General features: G+C 56.1%; 2 protein-coding genes and 1 long non-coding RNA gene across 19 annotated transcripts; 2 read left to right on the top strand and 1 right to left on the bottom strand.

The window, feature by feature from the left end:
- Positions 1 to 82: 82 nt before the first annotated feature.
- Positions 83 to 2,291, top strand: DHRS13 (dehydrogenase/reductase 13). 2 transcript variants are annotated; one of them, XM_085522239.1, is made up of 5 exons: positions 83 to 229; positions 306 to 424; positions 955 to 1,204; positions 1,276 to 1,587; positions 1,995 to 2,291. In XM_085522239.1, the coding sequence occupies exons 1-5, from the start codon at positions 94 to 96 to the stop codon at positions 2,276 to 2,278; spliced, it is 1,101 nt and encodes a 366-aa protein (XP_085378365.1). In that variant the 5' UTR covers positions 83 to 93; the 3' UTR covers positions 2,279 to 2,291. The 2 variants fall into 2 exon arrangements, with proteins under 2 accessions (XP_085378365.1, XP_085378366.1); XM_085522240.1 differs by having other exon boundaries at positions 1,081 to 1,204.
- LOC116654239 (uncharacterized) lies at positions 1,992 to 2,955 on the bottom strand. The gene is made up of 2 exons (XR_004309285.2): positions 2,823 to 2,955; positions 1,992 to 2,267 (listed from the first exon to the last, which is right to left on the bottom strand). It is a non-coding gene; the product is annotated as an uncharacterized LOC116654239 (long non-coding RNA).
- Positions 2,956 to 3,122: 167 nt separating this feature from the next.
- FLOT2 (flotillin 2) lies at positions 3,123 to 16,030 on the top strand. Of its 16 annotated transcripts, XM_085522218.1 has the most exons (13): positions 3,123 to 3,219; positions 4,410 to 4,737; positions 6,292 to 6,373; positions 8,223 to 8,351; positions 9,693 to 9,783; positions 12,042 to 12,165; positions 12,589 to 12,707; positions 13,085 to 13,198; positions 13,283 to 13,402; positions 13,804 to 14,018; positions 14,129 to 14,312; positions 14,451 to 14,600; positions 14,705 to 16,030. In XM_085522218.1, the coding sequence occupies exons 5-13, from the start codon at positions 9,709 to 9,711 to the stop codon at positions 14,741 to 14,743; spliced, it is 1,140 nt and encodes a 379-aa protein (XP_085378344.1). In that variant the 5' UTR covers positions 3,123 to 3,219; positions 4,410 to 4,737; positions 6,292 to 6,373; positions 8,223 to 8,351; positions 9,693 to 9,708; the 3' UTR covers positions 14,744 to 16,030. The 16 variants fall into 16 exon arrangements, with proteins under 16 accessions (XP_085378344.1, XP_085378343.1, XP_085378355.1 ...); XM_085522217.1 differs by lacking the exon at positions 8,223 to 8,351; XM_085522229.1 differs by lacking the exons at positions 4,410 to 4,737; positions 8,223 to 8,351 and adding an exon at positions 8,072 to 8,140.
- The last annotated feature ends 933 nt before the right edge of the window (positions 16,031 to 16,963 follow it).

Consider the following 16,963-nt stretch of genomic DNA (forward strand, 5'->3'; position numbering starts at 1 on the left):
GCTTTTCCACCCATTTCCTGCACGAAGCTGTTGCAACGCTCTGCTCCGAGCGGCACAACCCTCTTTATCCCCTCCCCTTCCTGCAGCTGCAGGATGACGGGCTGGTGGTGGCTGCTCTGTTCCCTGCTCTGTGCCCTGCTGCTCTGTGCCCTGCTCCGCTTCACCCTACGCAGCCCTGTGCCGCCATTCCCCCTCCCTGCTCTGCACGGCCGCACCGCCATCGTCACCGGTGAGCGCTGTGTGCTTAGTGCTGCTGCACGGCTGCACATACGCATAACAGCTGCATATTGTGCTCTGCTCTGCAGGGGGAAGCAGTGGGATCGGGGAGGCCGTGGCGCGGGAGCTGGCGCGGTGCGGGGCACGCGTGGTGCTGGCAACACGTAATGCACTGCGCGGAGAGGAGGCTGCATGGCGCATCCGTAGGGTGAGAGCTGGGGGGGGTTGGGGGGAGGCAGTAGGGGCACAAAGAGGGGATCTGGGGGGTCACTGGGATGCCCCCATGGGATGTTCCCAGTCTACCCCCAGTGCACCCTGGAGGACCCTAAGGCATGACCCCTTCAGCTCCCCCAGGGGTGCACTGTGGAGGTGCTGAAGGAATGGATGCCTTAGGGATGCTCCCATAGGACACCCCCGTAGCACAGCCCTGATGTACCCACACCACAAGCACCCCCAAATACCTCCACGTGCATCCCTAAAATACCCCCATAGCCCATCCCTGGACACCCTGCTGAACATCCCCAGTACACCCCCACCTCAGTGCACCCCTTAGGACACCTCTATGGGTTCTCCCCAGTGCACACCCTCCCCACAGCGTCCCCCTGCAGCCCCTTGTGCACTCTTAGGACCCCATGACACATCCCTGAGCACCCCTAGGACCCCCCTTGGCACACCCCTGATATATATGGTGCGTCCCCATGGGACATCCCACTGTAACCCCCCCTCCCACACCCCCAGTGCATCTCTAGGACACCCATATGGAGCCACCCCCAGCCTACCCCACCCTCAGGCCGCCCCATAGCCATTCCCTGCAGCCCCTTAAAGCCTCAAGAGCAGCTCCTGCCCCCTCCACCCCCACTGCAGGACACAGGGAACCCCCAGGTGCTCTTCATGCCACTGGACCTCAGCAGCCTCCGCTCGGTGCACGCCTTCGCCAGCACCTTCCTGCAGCAGGAGCCCAACCTGCACCTCCTCATCAACAACGCAGGTGAGCAGCACAGCACTGCATTGCATGGGAAACCCCAAACCCAGCACCCACACCATGCACTGCACACACAGGAGTGAGCGCCGGGGGCACCACAGAGGATGGTTTCAGCCTCCCCTTCCAGGTGAACCACCTGGGCCATTTCCTGCTGACCCAACTGCTGCTGCAGCGCCTGCAGAGCAGCGCCCCGAGCCGTGTGCTCATCGTCGCCTCCTCTGCACACCAAGCTGGACGTCTGTGCATGGCCGAGCTCGGCCGACCACCCCCCGGCCCCTTTGCTGCCTTCCAGGATTATTGTAACAGCAAGTTGGCCAATGTGCTGCATGCACGGCAGCTGGCAGCGCGTCTGCAGGGCACCGGGGTCACCGCCTATGCTGTGCATCCAGGTATGTGCAGTTTAGCAGTTTGCTTGTTGCATGCTTGCATGGAGCACCCCTTCACACAGAGCATCCCTTTGCACAGTGTTCCCTTTGCACGGCGCATCCCTCTGTGCTGTGCATCTTTTACACAGTTCAACTTTTGCACGATGCATCCCATCGCACGGTGCATGGAGCACCCCTCCATGCAGCACACCCTGCCCACAGTTCACCTTTTGCATCCTTTTGCATGCCACAGCCCTTCATGCAACACCTCCCTTTGCACACCACATCCCTTTGCACGCCGTGTCCCTTTGCACAGTGCATCCGCTTGCACGCTGCAACACTCTGCACAGCAGGCTGCTTTGCATGCAGTGTCCCTTTGCTGGCAGATCCGTTACCTGCTGCATCACACGCTCCCTCTGTTCTCCCTGCAGGTTTTGTCCACACGCGGCTGTTCCGTCACACCCCGTTATGGCTGCAGCCTCTATGGACCCCGCTGTCCCGGTTCTGTTTCCGCAGTGCAGCTGAAGGCGCCCGCACGGTGCTGTTCTGTGCCACGCAGGACGGCCTGCAGCCCTTCAGTGGCTGCTACTTTGCTGACTGCCGCCCGCTGCAGCCCTGTGCTCAGGGCAGGGATGATGCTGCAGCACGAGAGCTGTGGGAGCGCAGCGAGAGGCTGCTGGGGCTGCAGCCTTCCTTGTGCACGCCTGTGGAATAAATACGTCCTGCGACTGTGTTGCAACGTGCTTTGCAGCTCCACAAGCTGCCCCCATGCAGTGCGTGGCATCCTCTGCACACCGTCCCGTGCACACTTCCACATGCAGAACAGCTTGTCCAGCTTTGCAAAGAGCACACCCTGCCTTGCACAGACATCCTGCTGCAGCACACACATGCACATGCTGCATGCATGCACCATGCTGTGTCAGTGCATGCACATACATACAGCCCTGCACAGGCACACAGAAGCTGCAGTGTGAATGCACTCAGCTTTGCACAGTGCAACAACTATCATAGCATGCACACTGCACCATGCACACACTGCATGCAACAAAGCACGCCATACTGCACACACTGGAACACACGCACACGTTGCACTGCACATGCCCTACCTTGCACATGCATGTGCAAGCAACACAGCACACGCTGCATTGCACGTGTCCTGCCTTGTGCATGCACACACAGCCTTACACACACACACAGTATATGCTTTGCACATAACGCACACAAGCTGCTGTGCAGTGGACATCCCATGCACTGCATACCCTCGTCTAGCATTGCATTGCGTTGCATTGCGTTGCATTGCGTTGCATTGCATTGCATTGCATTGCATTGCGTTGCATTGCGTTGCATTGCGTTGCGTTGCACGCCCCGCCGACCCGCACACTGCGCACGCGCAGCGCCCCAAGATGGCGGCCGCCCCTGACCCCGCCTTCCCAAGATGGCGGCTACCCTCCCAAGATGGCGGCTGACCTCCCAAGATGGCGGCCGGCCGGAACTCCTCCCTCACTCTCTGCCCACCTCCCCAAGATGGCGGCCGTCCCAGAGGCGGGGCCGTTAGGGGCGGGCCGGGTGCGAGCGGGAGGCGGTGGAGGGAACGTTCCGAGGGCAGCATGGGCAACTGCCACACGGTGGGGCTCAACGAGGCGCTGGTGGTGTCAGGTACAGGCACAGCAATGGGGGGCTGCGGCTGGAAGGGGACCCAGGGGGGATCCCTGTGCTATGGGGTGGGGATGCGCCAGGCCTGGGTAGGGGGGTTGAGGGGGATCATGGCGTTAATGGGGGCTTGTGGTGATGGGGGGGGGTACTGGTGTGGCATTGGTGTGGTACTGGTGTGGTACTGGTGTGGTACTGGTGTGGCACTGGTGTGGCATTGGTGTGGTATTGGTGTGGTACTGGTGCGGTATTGGTGCGGTACTGGTGTGGTACTGGTGCGGTATTGGTGTGGTACTGGTGTGGCTCTGGTGATGCACTGCTGTCCTGCTGCTGTCCCCTATGAGCATCACACAGGGGTGCAGCCCTGCATTCCGGGAACTGAGTCTGTCTATGTGCAGAACAGAGCTGACAGCATCCAGTGCTTAATGGAGTGATGTTAGGTCAGATCTGGGAAAGGGAGGAGCGATCTGCAGGTCGTGGCAGCAGCCTCCTCTTGGCTTGCTGTCATCCAGCTGTCGTGTTTCCTGAGCTCTTTCTTTATGCTGTATTTCCCAGGGTACGTGTGTGCATGCAGAGATCCACGGCCTTATTTGGGAAGTGGCCTCCAGGGCGCTGTGCTGCGTCCTTCCCTATTGAGCAACCACTCGTTTCCTTCTAAGAAACTGCCCTGTGTCAGGCAGTGCATGCAGAGCAATGCCCCGGGGAGCTGTGCAAGGTGATGATGGGCTCTGCAATTGCAGTGTAATATTGCAGGAGCTGCGAGCTTCCCGCTGGGGCTCATTGCAGGCCCTGGGGAGGCTTTGGCTCCTCGCAGGCTGCTCCAGGGCACGGCTCTGCCTTCAGAGAAGCAATACCTGCTCACCCTGACTTCCCACAGGATCCTCTCCAAGTGCGTAATGGATTTCAGTTTGCAGCCTGGCCGGACGCAGCCGTTTGTGGCTCGGGATCAACCTGTTAATACTGAAATCTGACACTAATATTTGTGCAGAGCCTCATCCTTAAGGAGATGATGTGCTGTTTAATGGCTGAGTTCATCTTACAGCTCCTGTGAGCCAACAGGGCTGGCTGGCAGCTGGGACCAGAGCACGGTGCTGGTGGGGCAGCTGGGTGCTGCTGCAGCTGGAGGTCAGGGTGAAAGCAGAAGCAATAGGGCCCAGCTCAGCTCCCCATTGCAGCCCCTCTTTGATCTCTTTCAGAATAAGAGAAGAGCTGGCAGCTGATTCAAGTTTGGTGTCAACATTTCCTGTCGGGCCCCAGCAGTTTGGGATGGTTAACCCTAACCAACCTGGTCTGAGCTCTCATATCCTCTTGCTGCATCCCTCTCATTCCTGCAAGAGGAACTGTCCGTACCATAAAACAGAACAGTCACCTGTTTTGAAAGCCAGAAAGAGTCTCCTGGGGGCTCTGCAAGAGCCCTGCAGTCCTCAGATACTGTACAGTTGATATGATGCAGGCTGGAAAACCAGTAAACCAGTGCCAAGGAACTTGACAGTGGTTCACTGTTCAGCTGAAGGGATTTATCAAGTAAGTGCCTTGTTTTGGCTTGAGAGGTAGAATCCAGAACGTGCTTATTGAATTTGCAGACGACACTGAGCTGGGAATGGATTTGAGAGCTTTGAGGGCAGGATTAGGATCAAAGGGAACTGACAGCTCAGCCAAATGGCCTGAAAGAAGCACGATGCAGTTCAGGGGAGAGGAACCAACTGCATGAGAATGGAGCAGGAGGAGGCCCAGGCCATCTCATACAGGAAAGGTGCGGTTTGTAAACTGCAATGGTGATACTCAGGGTTTGCAATGGTTGGCTCTGATTTGGATGGCCTCCAGAAGGAGCTCACCAGCACAACCTGTTGCTGTGCCCATCAGAGGATTACACGGACCCATCTCAGCATCCTGCATCTGATCAGTTCATTTCATTAACCTTGTACGATGCACGAGGACGGAGCCTGATTGATATTCACAGTGACACCTAAGGACCAGACGCTGATGTTAGTCTAGACCCTGCTTTATTACGTGAGTTTCTTAGCATATACCTCTGCCTTTTCCTCCCTGTGTTCAGCAGTGTTCCCAGCAATCACCCTGCCTGTTTCCCAGCAACAGTTCCCCGCACCTACCGAAGATCTCCGTTTATCTGCAGACCCTCAAACGCTTCATCTCATGTCATCCCAACCAGACGTGGTGCTTTCTCTTGGCTCTGGGAAGCCGTGCTTGAACACGGGACCCCATCAGCTGGGAAGAGGCCAAAGTGGCTGGCAGCTGCCTGGCCGTGAATCCCCCATTTGTAGCAGGCCTGGCTGTGCTTTGCTGCACCCGGAAAGCGTGGGGGTGTTTGTGGAAGGGACGGCCAAATAACTGTGAGACCCAACCCTGGGGAACAGCGGGTGTATTATAGCAGAAAAATGCACCTCCTCTGCCAAGTCCCATTGTGCAAGAAGGGGTTATTCTTCAGCCCTGCAAGGATTTCACTTTGTGAGTTCCTTTTTTCAGCTTGATCTCTGAGATTTGGCACAGAGGCTGCAAGGAGTGCAATGGAAAATTAGCCATCGTGCATTACTGGGACAGAGCTCTGCTGCACTCCGACGTCCAGCCTGCAGGAAAGCAACCAGCTGCCATCCCACCCCTGTTTAATGGCTTCGGCTTCCTTGTTTTTCTTATGCTTTGAACACTTCTGGATGTACAACATAGCTTAGCAAACAGAGCTGCATGGCAGTGTTAGGTGGCTCTGGGTGTGATGCTGAGTGAGGCATTGCCTGCAGAGGAGAATAGGAATCTGAGAGCAGAAGCACCTTCCCAAACTGTGACAACAGTGCTAATAGGGCACAGTGTTCTCAGGACACGATTCTGAAGCAATTCCCAGAGGTTCAATGGGGATGTTACAACCACATGGATGCTGTGAAATGAGCATCATTCCACGCTGCCAGGAGCAGCTCCCTTCCCGTCCTTGGGGAATGGGGTTCTCCAACAAACATTGCAGTGCTGTGACATTGCTCTGCTTGCAGCTCGCTCTGTTTGGGTGCAGGGTTTATCTGACACGTGGGTGTAACGTTCTCCTCCATCTGTGTTCTTCCCTCTGTGCTGCAGGTGGCTGCTGTGGCTCCGACGTGAAGCAGTATGTGTACGGTGGCTGGGCCTGGGCCTGGTGGTGCATCACAGACACCCAAAGGTAAGGAGATCCAGAGGCAACCCCCACATTGCTTGTGGGTCTGGTGGATGTGCCAGGCAGAGCCTTCCCTGCAGGGCTGTCAGTGTTTGTAGGAACACAGGGCTGGCCGGCACCATCAGCCCTGCACTCTGCCTTTGGCTGCAGCCCCTGCCTGCTGCCCAGCTCTGTCTTTCTAAAGACGTGCTCACTGCTGTCACCATCAGAGCAGACTGTGTTCCTGTTTGAAAGCACAGGATTTCCTTTCTTTCCCTTTCCTCGGTCACGGACTTTGCTGGTTTCTGAACTAACATGCTGTGGTACTGCTGCTGTGGCTCTTCTTTAGGTTGCTAATTGTGCTCTGTCCTAACACCTCCCTCACGCTCAGACACAGGTTTCTGCCTATGTAAAAAATAACAAGAAAAGGATAAAGACGTGACTTTTGGGTCTTCTTTGTACTACATAAAGGCCAGAGTTCGCAGCTAACCTTCCCTCCTCCATGTCCATGTGTTGCCACCAGCAGATGCACCCTGCAGATGCTGCACGGCTGTCAGTGCTGCTCACCTGGCTCAGCTCACTGCTGGCAATGGGCTCACAGCTCTCATCTCCTTTCCTGGGACGTGGCATGGCTGCAGGGGCTGACAACAGCACTGCAAGAAGAGTCTCAGCTGACACCTCTGCTTTGGCCCAGGCTCTCTGGCAGTGCTGCTATTAACTTGTGAAGTTGAGCAAAGGGTGAGTCCATGTTAGAGAACAGCTTGCAGGGAACGAGCTGTCATGTGCTGGAGGTCTGCACGCTGCCCAGCAAATGGGGCTTGGATGGGATTGCCAGCACCAAAGCAAATATTGTACTTTAAAATCTATACCCTCAGGTCACGCCGTGGGGCTAAATTCCCCTTTTGTGACTGGAGTCTTTCCCAGATACCATAAGCTGGGCCACAATTGGAACCTGCTGCATGCACACGAGCAGGGCAGATTTCTTCCTTTGAAATTAGGACATCTTTTCTGGAGCTATGGATGAGACAGCAGCAATTGTGTTGCTGTCAGCTGCACCTCACCAGGTAGCACCAACCTGGGGACAGAAGGAATGCTTGGAGCTGGCAGGGCAATGGGATCTTCTGCTGCTGCAACCTTGAGGGCTGAGGAGAGGGAAAAAAAACAACATGAAAAATCTTATCTCTGTGTTGAGGTCAGGAATCAAAGCAGCCAGAGGGGCAGTGCCTCCCAGGGAACCAAATGGTGTTATTCAGCCTCTCAGGACAGCGCTTGGAAGCACCTTCTCTCCTCAGTGCTTTAGCAGGGGCGTGTAGCCAAATCCCTGATGCTTTTATTTTGCTGGCCCATCTTTAATGTTGGCTTAGATGCAGCTGAGCTATTACAACAAATAACTTTCTGTGTTAAAAGTGCTGCAGCAGCAAATTCCAGTTGACTTCAGGACATCAGTGCAGGTGGGTCACAGGTGGCAGCACCTGATGGGGGTCAGGGTGAGACCCCGTCCTCTTTAACCTCACTAAAAAGCAGAGCCAGATGCTGAGAGCTCCATGCAGTGTGGGGGAAGCCATGCCCAGCATTACAGAGTCCAGGGAGCAGCAGTGGGAGAAATGCAGACTGAGAAGGGAAAAACTGAAACCTGAAAGCCCCGTCTGTCCTTTGTAACAAGTAACTTACTCTCTGGTAACTGCTCTGTGTATTTGCTGTCCTACCCTTATTCCTGCTGCTCAGACTGTCTTTGGAGGTTATGACCATCCTCTGTCGCTGTGAGAATATTGAGACGTCGGAGGGGGTCCCACTGTACGTAACTGGGGTTGCACAGGTAATAATCCACCAGCTTCCTAACGTCATGTCTAACTATTTCTGCCTCTGTTTTGAGCAGCAGCAGCAGCAGCAGCAGCAGGACGACATAGAAACTAACGTTTCTCTAATGGGATAGTGAACACCTCAGTACCTTCCTCTCCTACCCCTCCTCTGGCGTTTGCTCTGGGCTGCACTCTGCAGTGTGTAGGTAATGCAGACAGATGCATACTTGGCACATTCCAAATTCAGCATTGCTGTGCTGGCTCCTGGTAACGCTGCAGTCATTTGCTGCAGCTATAACCCTTCCCTTGGTAGCACCGTTTGCATTGAGTGCAGAAGTGCATCTGGCCGCAGACAGGCAAGGCTGGGTTTTGCACAGCCTTTGGGGAAGGCGTGGAGCTGAGCTTTGGGTTGTTTCAAAAGGAAGCCTGCACCCACGTGGGGAAATGGCAGCTCTCTGGTTTTGAATACCAATTTCCACTAAGCCCTTCCTCCTCCACACACAGGCAGTGCCCGTTTTGGATGCTGTCTCATTTAAAAGCACAGCACGGAGACCTTGGGTGAGTTGCAGCACTGAGGAGTGTTTGCTCTGTGCTGTGAGCACTTACAGACCACCGTCAGAGCAGTTCACTTCCTTGGGACTCACCAGCTGGGAAGCAGCACCACATTTCAGTTAAATTAAAGGTATGCATTAGGCCTTCAGAAGTCCTACAGCAGCTGATTCAAGCTGCATCCGGCACAAAATGCCTGTGTGCATCCTGGACCTGGAGTTATCAGCTCCCAGCCTGCATGCCAGTTCAATTAGGACAGCAGCCAGGGCAGGCTCGAGCTTGCAGGGATTTATTTGAGCAGCCCACCAACCCCATACATGCTCATAGCGTGCACATTGCAGCCCTGTGCCACCCACTCATGCTTTGAATGCTTGTGCTAATGCTGACCAACGTGAGCACGCTGCCCTGTTGCTCTGTGTCCCAGCACGTTCCCAGCTGGGTGCAGATGCTCCTATCTATGGGCTGTGCTGCCTGGAGGCACAGCTTGTGTGTCACCATCTTGTGACCTGCAGATCTGTCCACAGCACCTTCAGCCCTTGCCAAATACAAGGTAATGCTTTTGGCCATCTGACCCCAAAGGAGCTGCAGACACACGACCCAAAGGAAATAAGGAAAGTAGGGAGAGTGAGGGAAATGAGGGAGTAGGGCTGCATTAACCTAGCAAGGGAGAAGGCATGGCTGCTTCTTGCAGCACCAGCATCACGGGGGTGACATGGGGTGGGTGCATTTGGGCTCCGTGCTGTGCTTTTAAACCACTGACAGCAGCCAGAGCTGGGGACCCAAAGCTCCTGGCTGCCTCCCCAGCCCTGCTGGGGATACATGTGTTTGGAAACCTCTTTCTTTCTGTCCAAGGTGTCTTGTCTGTCTCCAGTCACGTACAGCTCTGTGCCTGTCCTGCATTACCCATAGGAGCGTGGCCGGTAGCTGGGGCAGGAGGTGCAGGGAAGGCAGAGTTTGTGTTACGTGGAAACGTGCAAATATTTTACGTTTTTTGGCAGGATTTCCCTAGAGATAATGACGTTACAGCCCAGGTGTGAGGACGTAGAGACGGCGGAGGGGGTAGCTTTAACTGTCACAGGTGTGGCACAGGTACAGTAACTCCAAACCATCATTTGAGGAATGCATGTCTCTAACTGGCTTTCCCCCTTTACAAGGTTGCTGTTGGCCTGGAACAGGAGCCAACTGCTCTGAGACAAATCCTGCTGCAAAACCACACTGTCCTCTTTGGTTTGAGCACGGTACAGCATGTCCATGTTATAACAGGGGTTGCGACCTCTCCCTTCAATCATTCCTCCTCTTCCAGCATCTCGTTATTGATGAGGTGTGATGGGTGACTTCATCTGTCTGTGATGTACCGTGGTGCCCTTGGAGCTGTGTGACACTGCAGGGCTGAGCCATTCAATGCTGAGATGGTGCCGAGCGTTGGGTTGCTTTGGATTTAGTAGCGGTAGTGTGTGGGTCTTGTTCTTCACGGTGAGTTAAAGCTTAAAGGAAGAACTCGGATCTCTCAGGGCAATAAAATCTGTATGAAATTCCTGGCTCCAATTGAGTTTTGGTTTTCTCAAGCCTTTTTCAGACACAGCCAAAATCTCTCGTGCACCAGGGGGAGCACTGCAGCCCCTGAACAGCTGTGCATTGGAGAGATTCCACCCAGTGCTGTTTGCTTGGCCCTGGATGGACACGGTGGTGTAACTGAGGGTGTGCTCAGCCAGGAGCAGTGCCTGCATCACTGCACACAGCAGAAGGGCTGAGCAAACCTGTGGCTTCAGCTCTGTCTTTGCATGGTTGGAGACATGCATGCACCCCTGCCTCCCTCATACACCTCCATAAAGCTCTCAGCTGTTCCATCTTCTGTTTGGCAACACTCCTGTGAAGCCCTTTTTAGCTTCATTTTGGGGCATCCTCCCACTGCCCACAGCAGGACTGTGCGTGCAGGCAGAAAGCTGCACCACCAGGTGCCTTGCTTTAGAACTGCAGCTCCAAATCCACCTCGTTCAGGTTATTTTCTATCCCCACTGTTGGCTTTTTTTTGTTAGTTCATTGTGTTTTCTTTCTTTTCCCTGCTGCCAGTTCATTCATTCTAAAGACCCCATAAGGTTTTGGTTGGGGAGATGTGGGGAATGCAGAGCCAGTGCTGTGTCAGTGCTCTGAGCCTCGAGTTTGATGTGTTCTCTCTGCCCAGCCCTTGCAGAGGGTGTGTGGTGTCCACCCTGTTTTATGTAGGCTCTCTGGTTTGAGCAGTGTTTGAAGGTGCTCCAGCTGTTGTAGTGCCCTGTCTGAAGGACTGGAAAGAAGCTGGACACAAATTGCTCAGCCCTGTTTTGCTTTGCACAGCCTTTGCTTGGCGTCGAGCTGTGAGCTCCCTTGGTTGGGCTGATGGAGCTCTGGGTTTGTTTGCAGAGCTGTGCCTTGCTCCTGTTGTCCTGCAGGGCCCTCCTGTCTGAGCAGCAGCCCACGTTTGCTTAGAGGTGAGCCTTGTGTGTGGCTGGAGCAGCTCTCTGAGCCCCTGCTTGCTTGGGGAGTGCAGACTGGAGGAGGGATGCAGCCCTGGGAGGAGCATGGAGGTCTTGCAGGGATCTGTCACACTCATCTGAGCTATTGGCATTTCTTCCTGTGGTCGGGGGTAGCGATGTGGTGTTGAACTTGGCACCTCACAGATCTAGAAATAGTTGTGTTGCTTTTCCTGGCACTTAAACCCTGAATATGGGTCTGGTGGGTGGCAGGTTGAGGTCTGCAGGTTGTGAACCTACCGAGAGCACACAGTGGGGGCTCCAGAGGGTCTTATTTGGAGGTCTTTGAGCCAGGATGATGCTGGGTTCTCAGGCAGAGAAGGGACACAGATGGGACAGATGGGACACAGCGTGCTACCAGATCTGTGGGGACAGAGGGCTGCCCCCACCACTGGCACTGGCCAGCCCCACTGTCTCCATCAGAGGGTGCTGTGGGTCTCTCAGCACCCAGCCGTGCTGACTGTGTGCTGCTATTGGTCCTGCTGCCAGACACATGGACGTCCTTATGTCCTGTGCCAACTGAGCTGCCACTTTGGGGCTGTGCTCATGGACTGGGGCTGTGTGCTGCATCTCCACTGCCTGACATACCCAGTTTTAACCCAGCAGGACCAGCCCTGGCAATTGGCAGCAGATGGTGAGGAGCAGAATGCCCAGGTGCTGGCACATGGGGCACACACAGCCCCCGGCATGTGCAGGCCAAACACAGCGTGTTCCCATTGGTAGCACGGGGATCTGGCAGCCCGGTGGTGATGCTGCTGCTGCTGCTGCTGCTCTTGGGTGTCTGTCCCACCTTAGACAGGCACATTCAGCCCCTTTGGTTTTGTCTCCTGTCTCCAGGTGAAGATAATGACCGAGAAGGAGCTCCTGGCTGTGGCCTGTGAGCAGTTCTTGGGGAAGAACGTGCAGGATGTGAAGAACGTGGTCCTTCAAACACTGGAGGGGCATCTGCGCTCCATCCTAGGTGCGGATGGGGCTCACAGTCTTGCAGGCATCTCGAGCAGCTTTTCCCCCCTTTGCTGGCTGATCTCACCATGGCAGGCCACAATGGGGTGCTTCCTCTGCTGACTGCAGATGTGGCAGCTTAGATTGCTCCTCCCCTCCAGCAGCTCGTGCTGTGCTGCTGGGTCTTGTGATAAATGAGTTTTCGGTGCCTGCAGTAAGAGATGTCTGAGTCCCCACGGGTTGCAGGTATCCCCGTGTGTGGCTGCGCTTCTGAGATGCTGATGTGCAGAACAAGGGCTGGGCACTGAGCTGTACCCTTATGCCCAGAGCTGACCTCGCTGTTTGTATGATATGGGACAATTAGGATGTTGCTGAGCTTTGGCCCATGCTGTTATATGCCCCCTGTTCCAAATAAAGTGCTTTGGCTGCCTTCCCTCTGCAGGAACCTTGACAGTGGAGCAGATCTACCAGGACAGGGACCAGTTTGCTAAGCTGGTGCGAGAGGTGGCAGCTCCAGACGTGGGTCGCATGGGTATCGAGATCCTGAGCTTTACCATCAAGGTACTCCCAGCCGTGGTGCATGACACTATGGGGCAGCCAGCCATGCTGAGGAGCAGTGACAGAGCTTGGCCTCTCCTGCTGAGGCTGATGGAAAAGCAATGGCTGACAGCCTGCCCCAGCCCTCCAGGGGTTTCCATGACAGCCGCTGCAACGTGCCCTGCATCCAGGCTCCTGTGCTGCTGGCTGAGCCCCCAGGGCTGGAGGGAGGATGCTGGGAGAGCCCCCCTCTCCCTGCTGTGCCTGGTTCTGCTTGGCAGCAGGCTGACGTGGCTCTTCCTGACCCTGGCCTAACAAATGATTGCTCTGAGCTCCAGTGGGAAGGCGGCAAGATGGAGTCTCTCATTAGAAGCAGCTGTAACTTATCTTCCCCTTTCCAGGATGTCTACGATAAAGTGGATTACCTGAGCTCCCTGGGAAAGACTCAGACTGCGGCTGTCCGAAGGGATGCAGACATTGGTGTGGCAGAAGCCGAGCGAGATGCTGGCATTCGGGTGAGTGCAGGGCTGTGCTGAGCTTCCCAGAGCAGCGTTTTGCTGCACACCCTTGAGCTCTGCTCTCTGTTTTTCTCTCTGCAGGAGGCAGAGTGCAAGAAGGAAATGTTGGACGTCAAGTTCATGGCAGATACTAAAATAGCAGATTCCAAACGTGCTTTTGAACTGCAGAAAGCTGCCTTCACTGAGGAGGTCAACATTAAGGTGAGGGATACCTGGCAGCCTGTTCTCAGGCTTGCAGCAGTATTGGCTGCTCTGAAGCTTTCCAGCTTCCTCCCTTTGTACGTTTAGAGAGCTGGGACTGGAGAACCCAGGTTTGTGTGGTCACAGAGCATGCTCCTTGCAGCAGATTCCTCTGCTACCCAGCTGCCATCACTTATGTGAGACTAGGATGAAATGGAAGGATGGGGGGAGTTGAACCCAGAGCTGGTTTTGCTCAAATACTGTGAGAAGAGCATGAAGAAAAGGGCTGCAAGTGCAGCACTGAGGAGTGGGATGTCACCCCTGGGTGGAGATTTGACCCACGTCTGGTTTCAGATCCTGCCTCATGTGTGCACTCAGGAGATGGTGGCCAAGCCTCCTGTTCTCCTCTCTCTTACATGCAGACAGCTGAAGCCCAGCTGGCCTACGAGCTCCAGAGCGCCCGGGAGCAGCAGAAGATCCGCCAGGAGGAGATAGAAATTGAGGTGGTGCAACGCAAGAAGCAGATCGATGTAGAAGAGAAGGAGATCATCCGCAAGGAGAAGGAGCTGATAGCCACTGTGAAGCGGCCGGCTGAGGCTGAAGCTTATCGCATCCAGCAGATAGCTGAGGGGGAGAAGTGAGTGAGCCCGGAGCTGGTCGGGGGGCACAGGGACCTGTGCTGGGCTGGGAGCTTGCAGGCTGATGGTGGAGGTGATGGCTGCTCTAGGGCTGGCTTTGCCTTTCCAGGGTAAGGCAAGTCCTCCTGGCTCAGGCGGAGGCAGAGAAGATCCGCAAGATCGGAGAAGCGGAAGCTTTTGTGATTGAGGCCATCGGGATGGCAGAGGCTGAGGGGTTGAAGCTGAAGGCCAAAGCACTGCAGAACTACGGGGAAGCCGCCAAGCTGGCCCTGGTGCTGGATGCATTGCCCGAGGTGAGGGAGCAGCTTGACCCTGCTCTGGGATGGAGGTGGGGAGTTCCCAGGCTCGGCCACGTCTCCAACCCAGCCTAATGTCTGACCAGCAGCTCCATGTCTGTGTGCTCACCCCACTCTCCTTCCCTGCCTCCTTAGATCGCTGCCAAAGTGGCTGCTCCGCTCTCCAAAGTGGATGAGATCGTTGTTCTCAGCGGGGAGAGCAGCAATGTGACGTCCGAGGTGAACCGCCTGCTGGCCGAGATCCCCGCCTCCGTGCGTGCCATCACTGGGGTGGACCTCACCAAGGTGAGCTGGGCACCAGCAGCAGCCAATGCCCCTTGGGGCCCTGAACTGTTTGGATTTGAGGCGGCCTCTTCCCTCCCTAACAGTTCCCTCTTTCCTTCCTACAGATTCCCCTGATCCAAAAAGCCACTGGAGCCCAGGCATGAGACCCAAAGCGTGAAGATCACTCCCTGTTATGCACTCCGACATCAACTGCCTTCAACACTCGGGAATTCCTTTTATATCAGAGACGATTGGAGTTTCATTTTTAAGCTCTTGGTGCCTTATTTTGTAGGGCCAGGAAGATGCATGTTCAATCAGCCGCTCTTTTTGTTACAAAGGGTGGGAGGAGATTTATTTTCTAACTAACTGTATGTTGTATCCAGCCGCTGTTTGGCTCTGATCCTTGGTTAGGACTGGCAGCTTGTCTGGTGTTGCAGTTCTGTGTCCTCAGAGCTCTCAGCAGGGGCACCAGGACCTGCCCTGTGCTCTCTGCCCTCCCACTGTGACCCTATGGGGTGCTGCCCAGACCCCCACTGCTGCCCACAAGCTGGGTTTGTGGTTGGCTTTCCATGTCTGTTTGTCTCTCCTGCATCGTGGGCACGGCGTCCCGGAGGTGCCCGTCCCACCCTGCTGGGGTGATGCTGGATCTCGGTGCCCGCTCCCATCCTGCCTTCCCTCAGGGAATTTCCTGCTGGCCTCCTGGCTCCCTGACCTCATGGAGCGCTGCAGGGTGGCCATAATGCCAATGAATAGCATGGTGCCAAAGCTGCTCCGTCAGACCAGAGGGAGGCCAACCACCCCAAGTGCCACCATGCCTCCCACCTCTGCCAGCAGAGCGAGGGTCCTGGTAGCATGGGATGGCACCAGGCACTGTGATGGGGACGTGTTCCTCCTGCAGCTTGACCTGCAGCTCCCCTGCAAACCCCCCACCCACCCGACAGCCCATGGCTTTGCTGTGCCCAGAGGTGCTGTGAGAAGGTTGTCCCTTCTGTGCCGCCTGCAGTGCCACCAGGAGCGGGCACTGAGCTTCACCCGCTCTGTGTCTGTCCTGCTGTGTCTGTCCTGCTGTGTCTGTCCTGCTGTGTCTGTCCTGCCTGTCTTTGGTGCGGCTGTGCCTAAAAATGTCTGCATTGAGTCCCAGCTGTTGGGGGTGGGGGGGTCCCAACCTTGTGCATCCTGTGCCACAGCTCAGCATCACCCCCTTTGCACAGAGGGGTGGCTGCTGTGTGCACAGACCCAGGCCCACTTTGCCCTGGCAGTGCCACTGGTGCCGCACTGTCCCCTCCCTGTTGCTGTATGGGGGGGTCAGGCCTTATCAGCCCCCAACTTGTGGCCACCAGCCCTGATCTGGCTCTTGCTGATGGGTGTGCCGGGCAAGTCACCCTATCTGTGTGTGTGTGCATGCCTGCGCCGTGTCACTGCTGTGTGATAATAAAGCCTGTCACCTCGTGCCCTGGCTCTGATCTTGTGCCTTCTGTCCCCACTCTGCACCCCCAGAGTGTTTGTCCTCCTGGCAGCCCACCTTGGCTGCACTCAGGTTGTCCCCCCATCACCATGTCCCCTTGCTCCATTTGCCTTGTCCCCAGGACTGCTCCCTGTCTGCACTATGTGGGGTTTGTGCCCCATCCTGTTCCACTCTGCTGGGTGACAGCAGCTCCCCATGTCACCCAGGGACCCCACACCTGATGCTGGCTCCATCTGAGCCCAGGTTGGTGGCACTGTGCTGTCCCCACCGTCTCTTGGCAACACCCGTGGGTGTGAGAGATGGAGAAGGGCTTTCACTGGGGTCTGCAGCAGCAGGAGGAGGGATGGTGGGCTGTAAGGATGGCGCTTCCCAATGGGAGGGCTGAGGCTCTGGTGCAGAGCACCCAGAGATGCTGATGCTCCATCCCTGGAGGTGCACAAGACCTGGTGGTGCCCATGGAAGGGGTCAGTCAGGGCAGCCCAAAGTCCCTTCCAGCACAAGTGATGCTGTGACTCCATGTCCTGGGACACCTCTATCCCCAGCCCTGTGCTGGTGGCTGTGCTGGCTCCTGCCCTCTCCATGTGAGTGAGGATATCCAGCAACCAGGGGGCTCTGCAGGCACAGTCCCCTTGTGCCCCTGAGCCCCTCTGTGTCCCCCCAAGGGCTGGTCAGGACAGAAGGGCCCCCCGTCCTGCACGCCCCACGCAGGGTGTCTCTGCAGATAGGTGGGTGGGGATGGGTTGGTGGCTCCTTATCTACAGCCAGACACAGCCCTGCAGCTTTGGTGGAGGGGGGCTGCAGTACTGAAGCCCCCCCAGTTCTGCAGCGCTGTCCTGGGGTCACAGACTTGGCAATGCACGGGTGTGAAGCACAGCTGAGTGAGCAGCAGGGATGGGGATGCTTTGTTAGAGTCCCTGCT

This window comes from Coturnix japonica, chromosome 22 (genome assembly GCF_054131305.1).
Source record: "Coturnix japonica strain WE chromosome 22, WE-NBRP24, whole genome shotgun sequence".
NCBI lineage: Eukaryota > Metazoa > Chordata > Aves > Galliformes > Phasianidae > Coturnix > Coturnix japonica.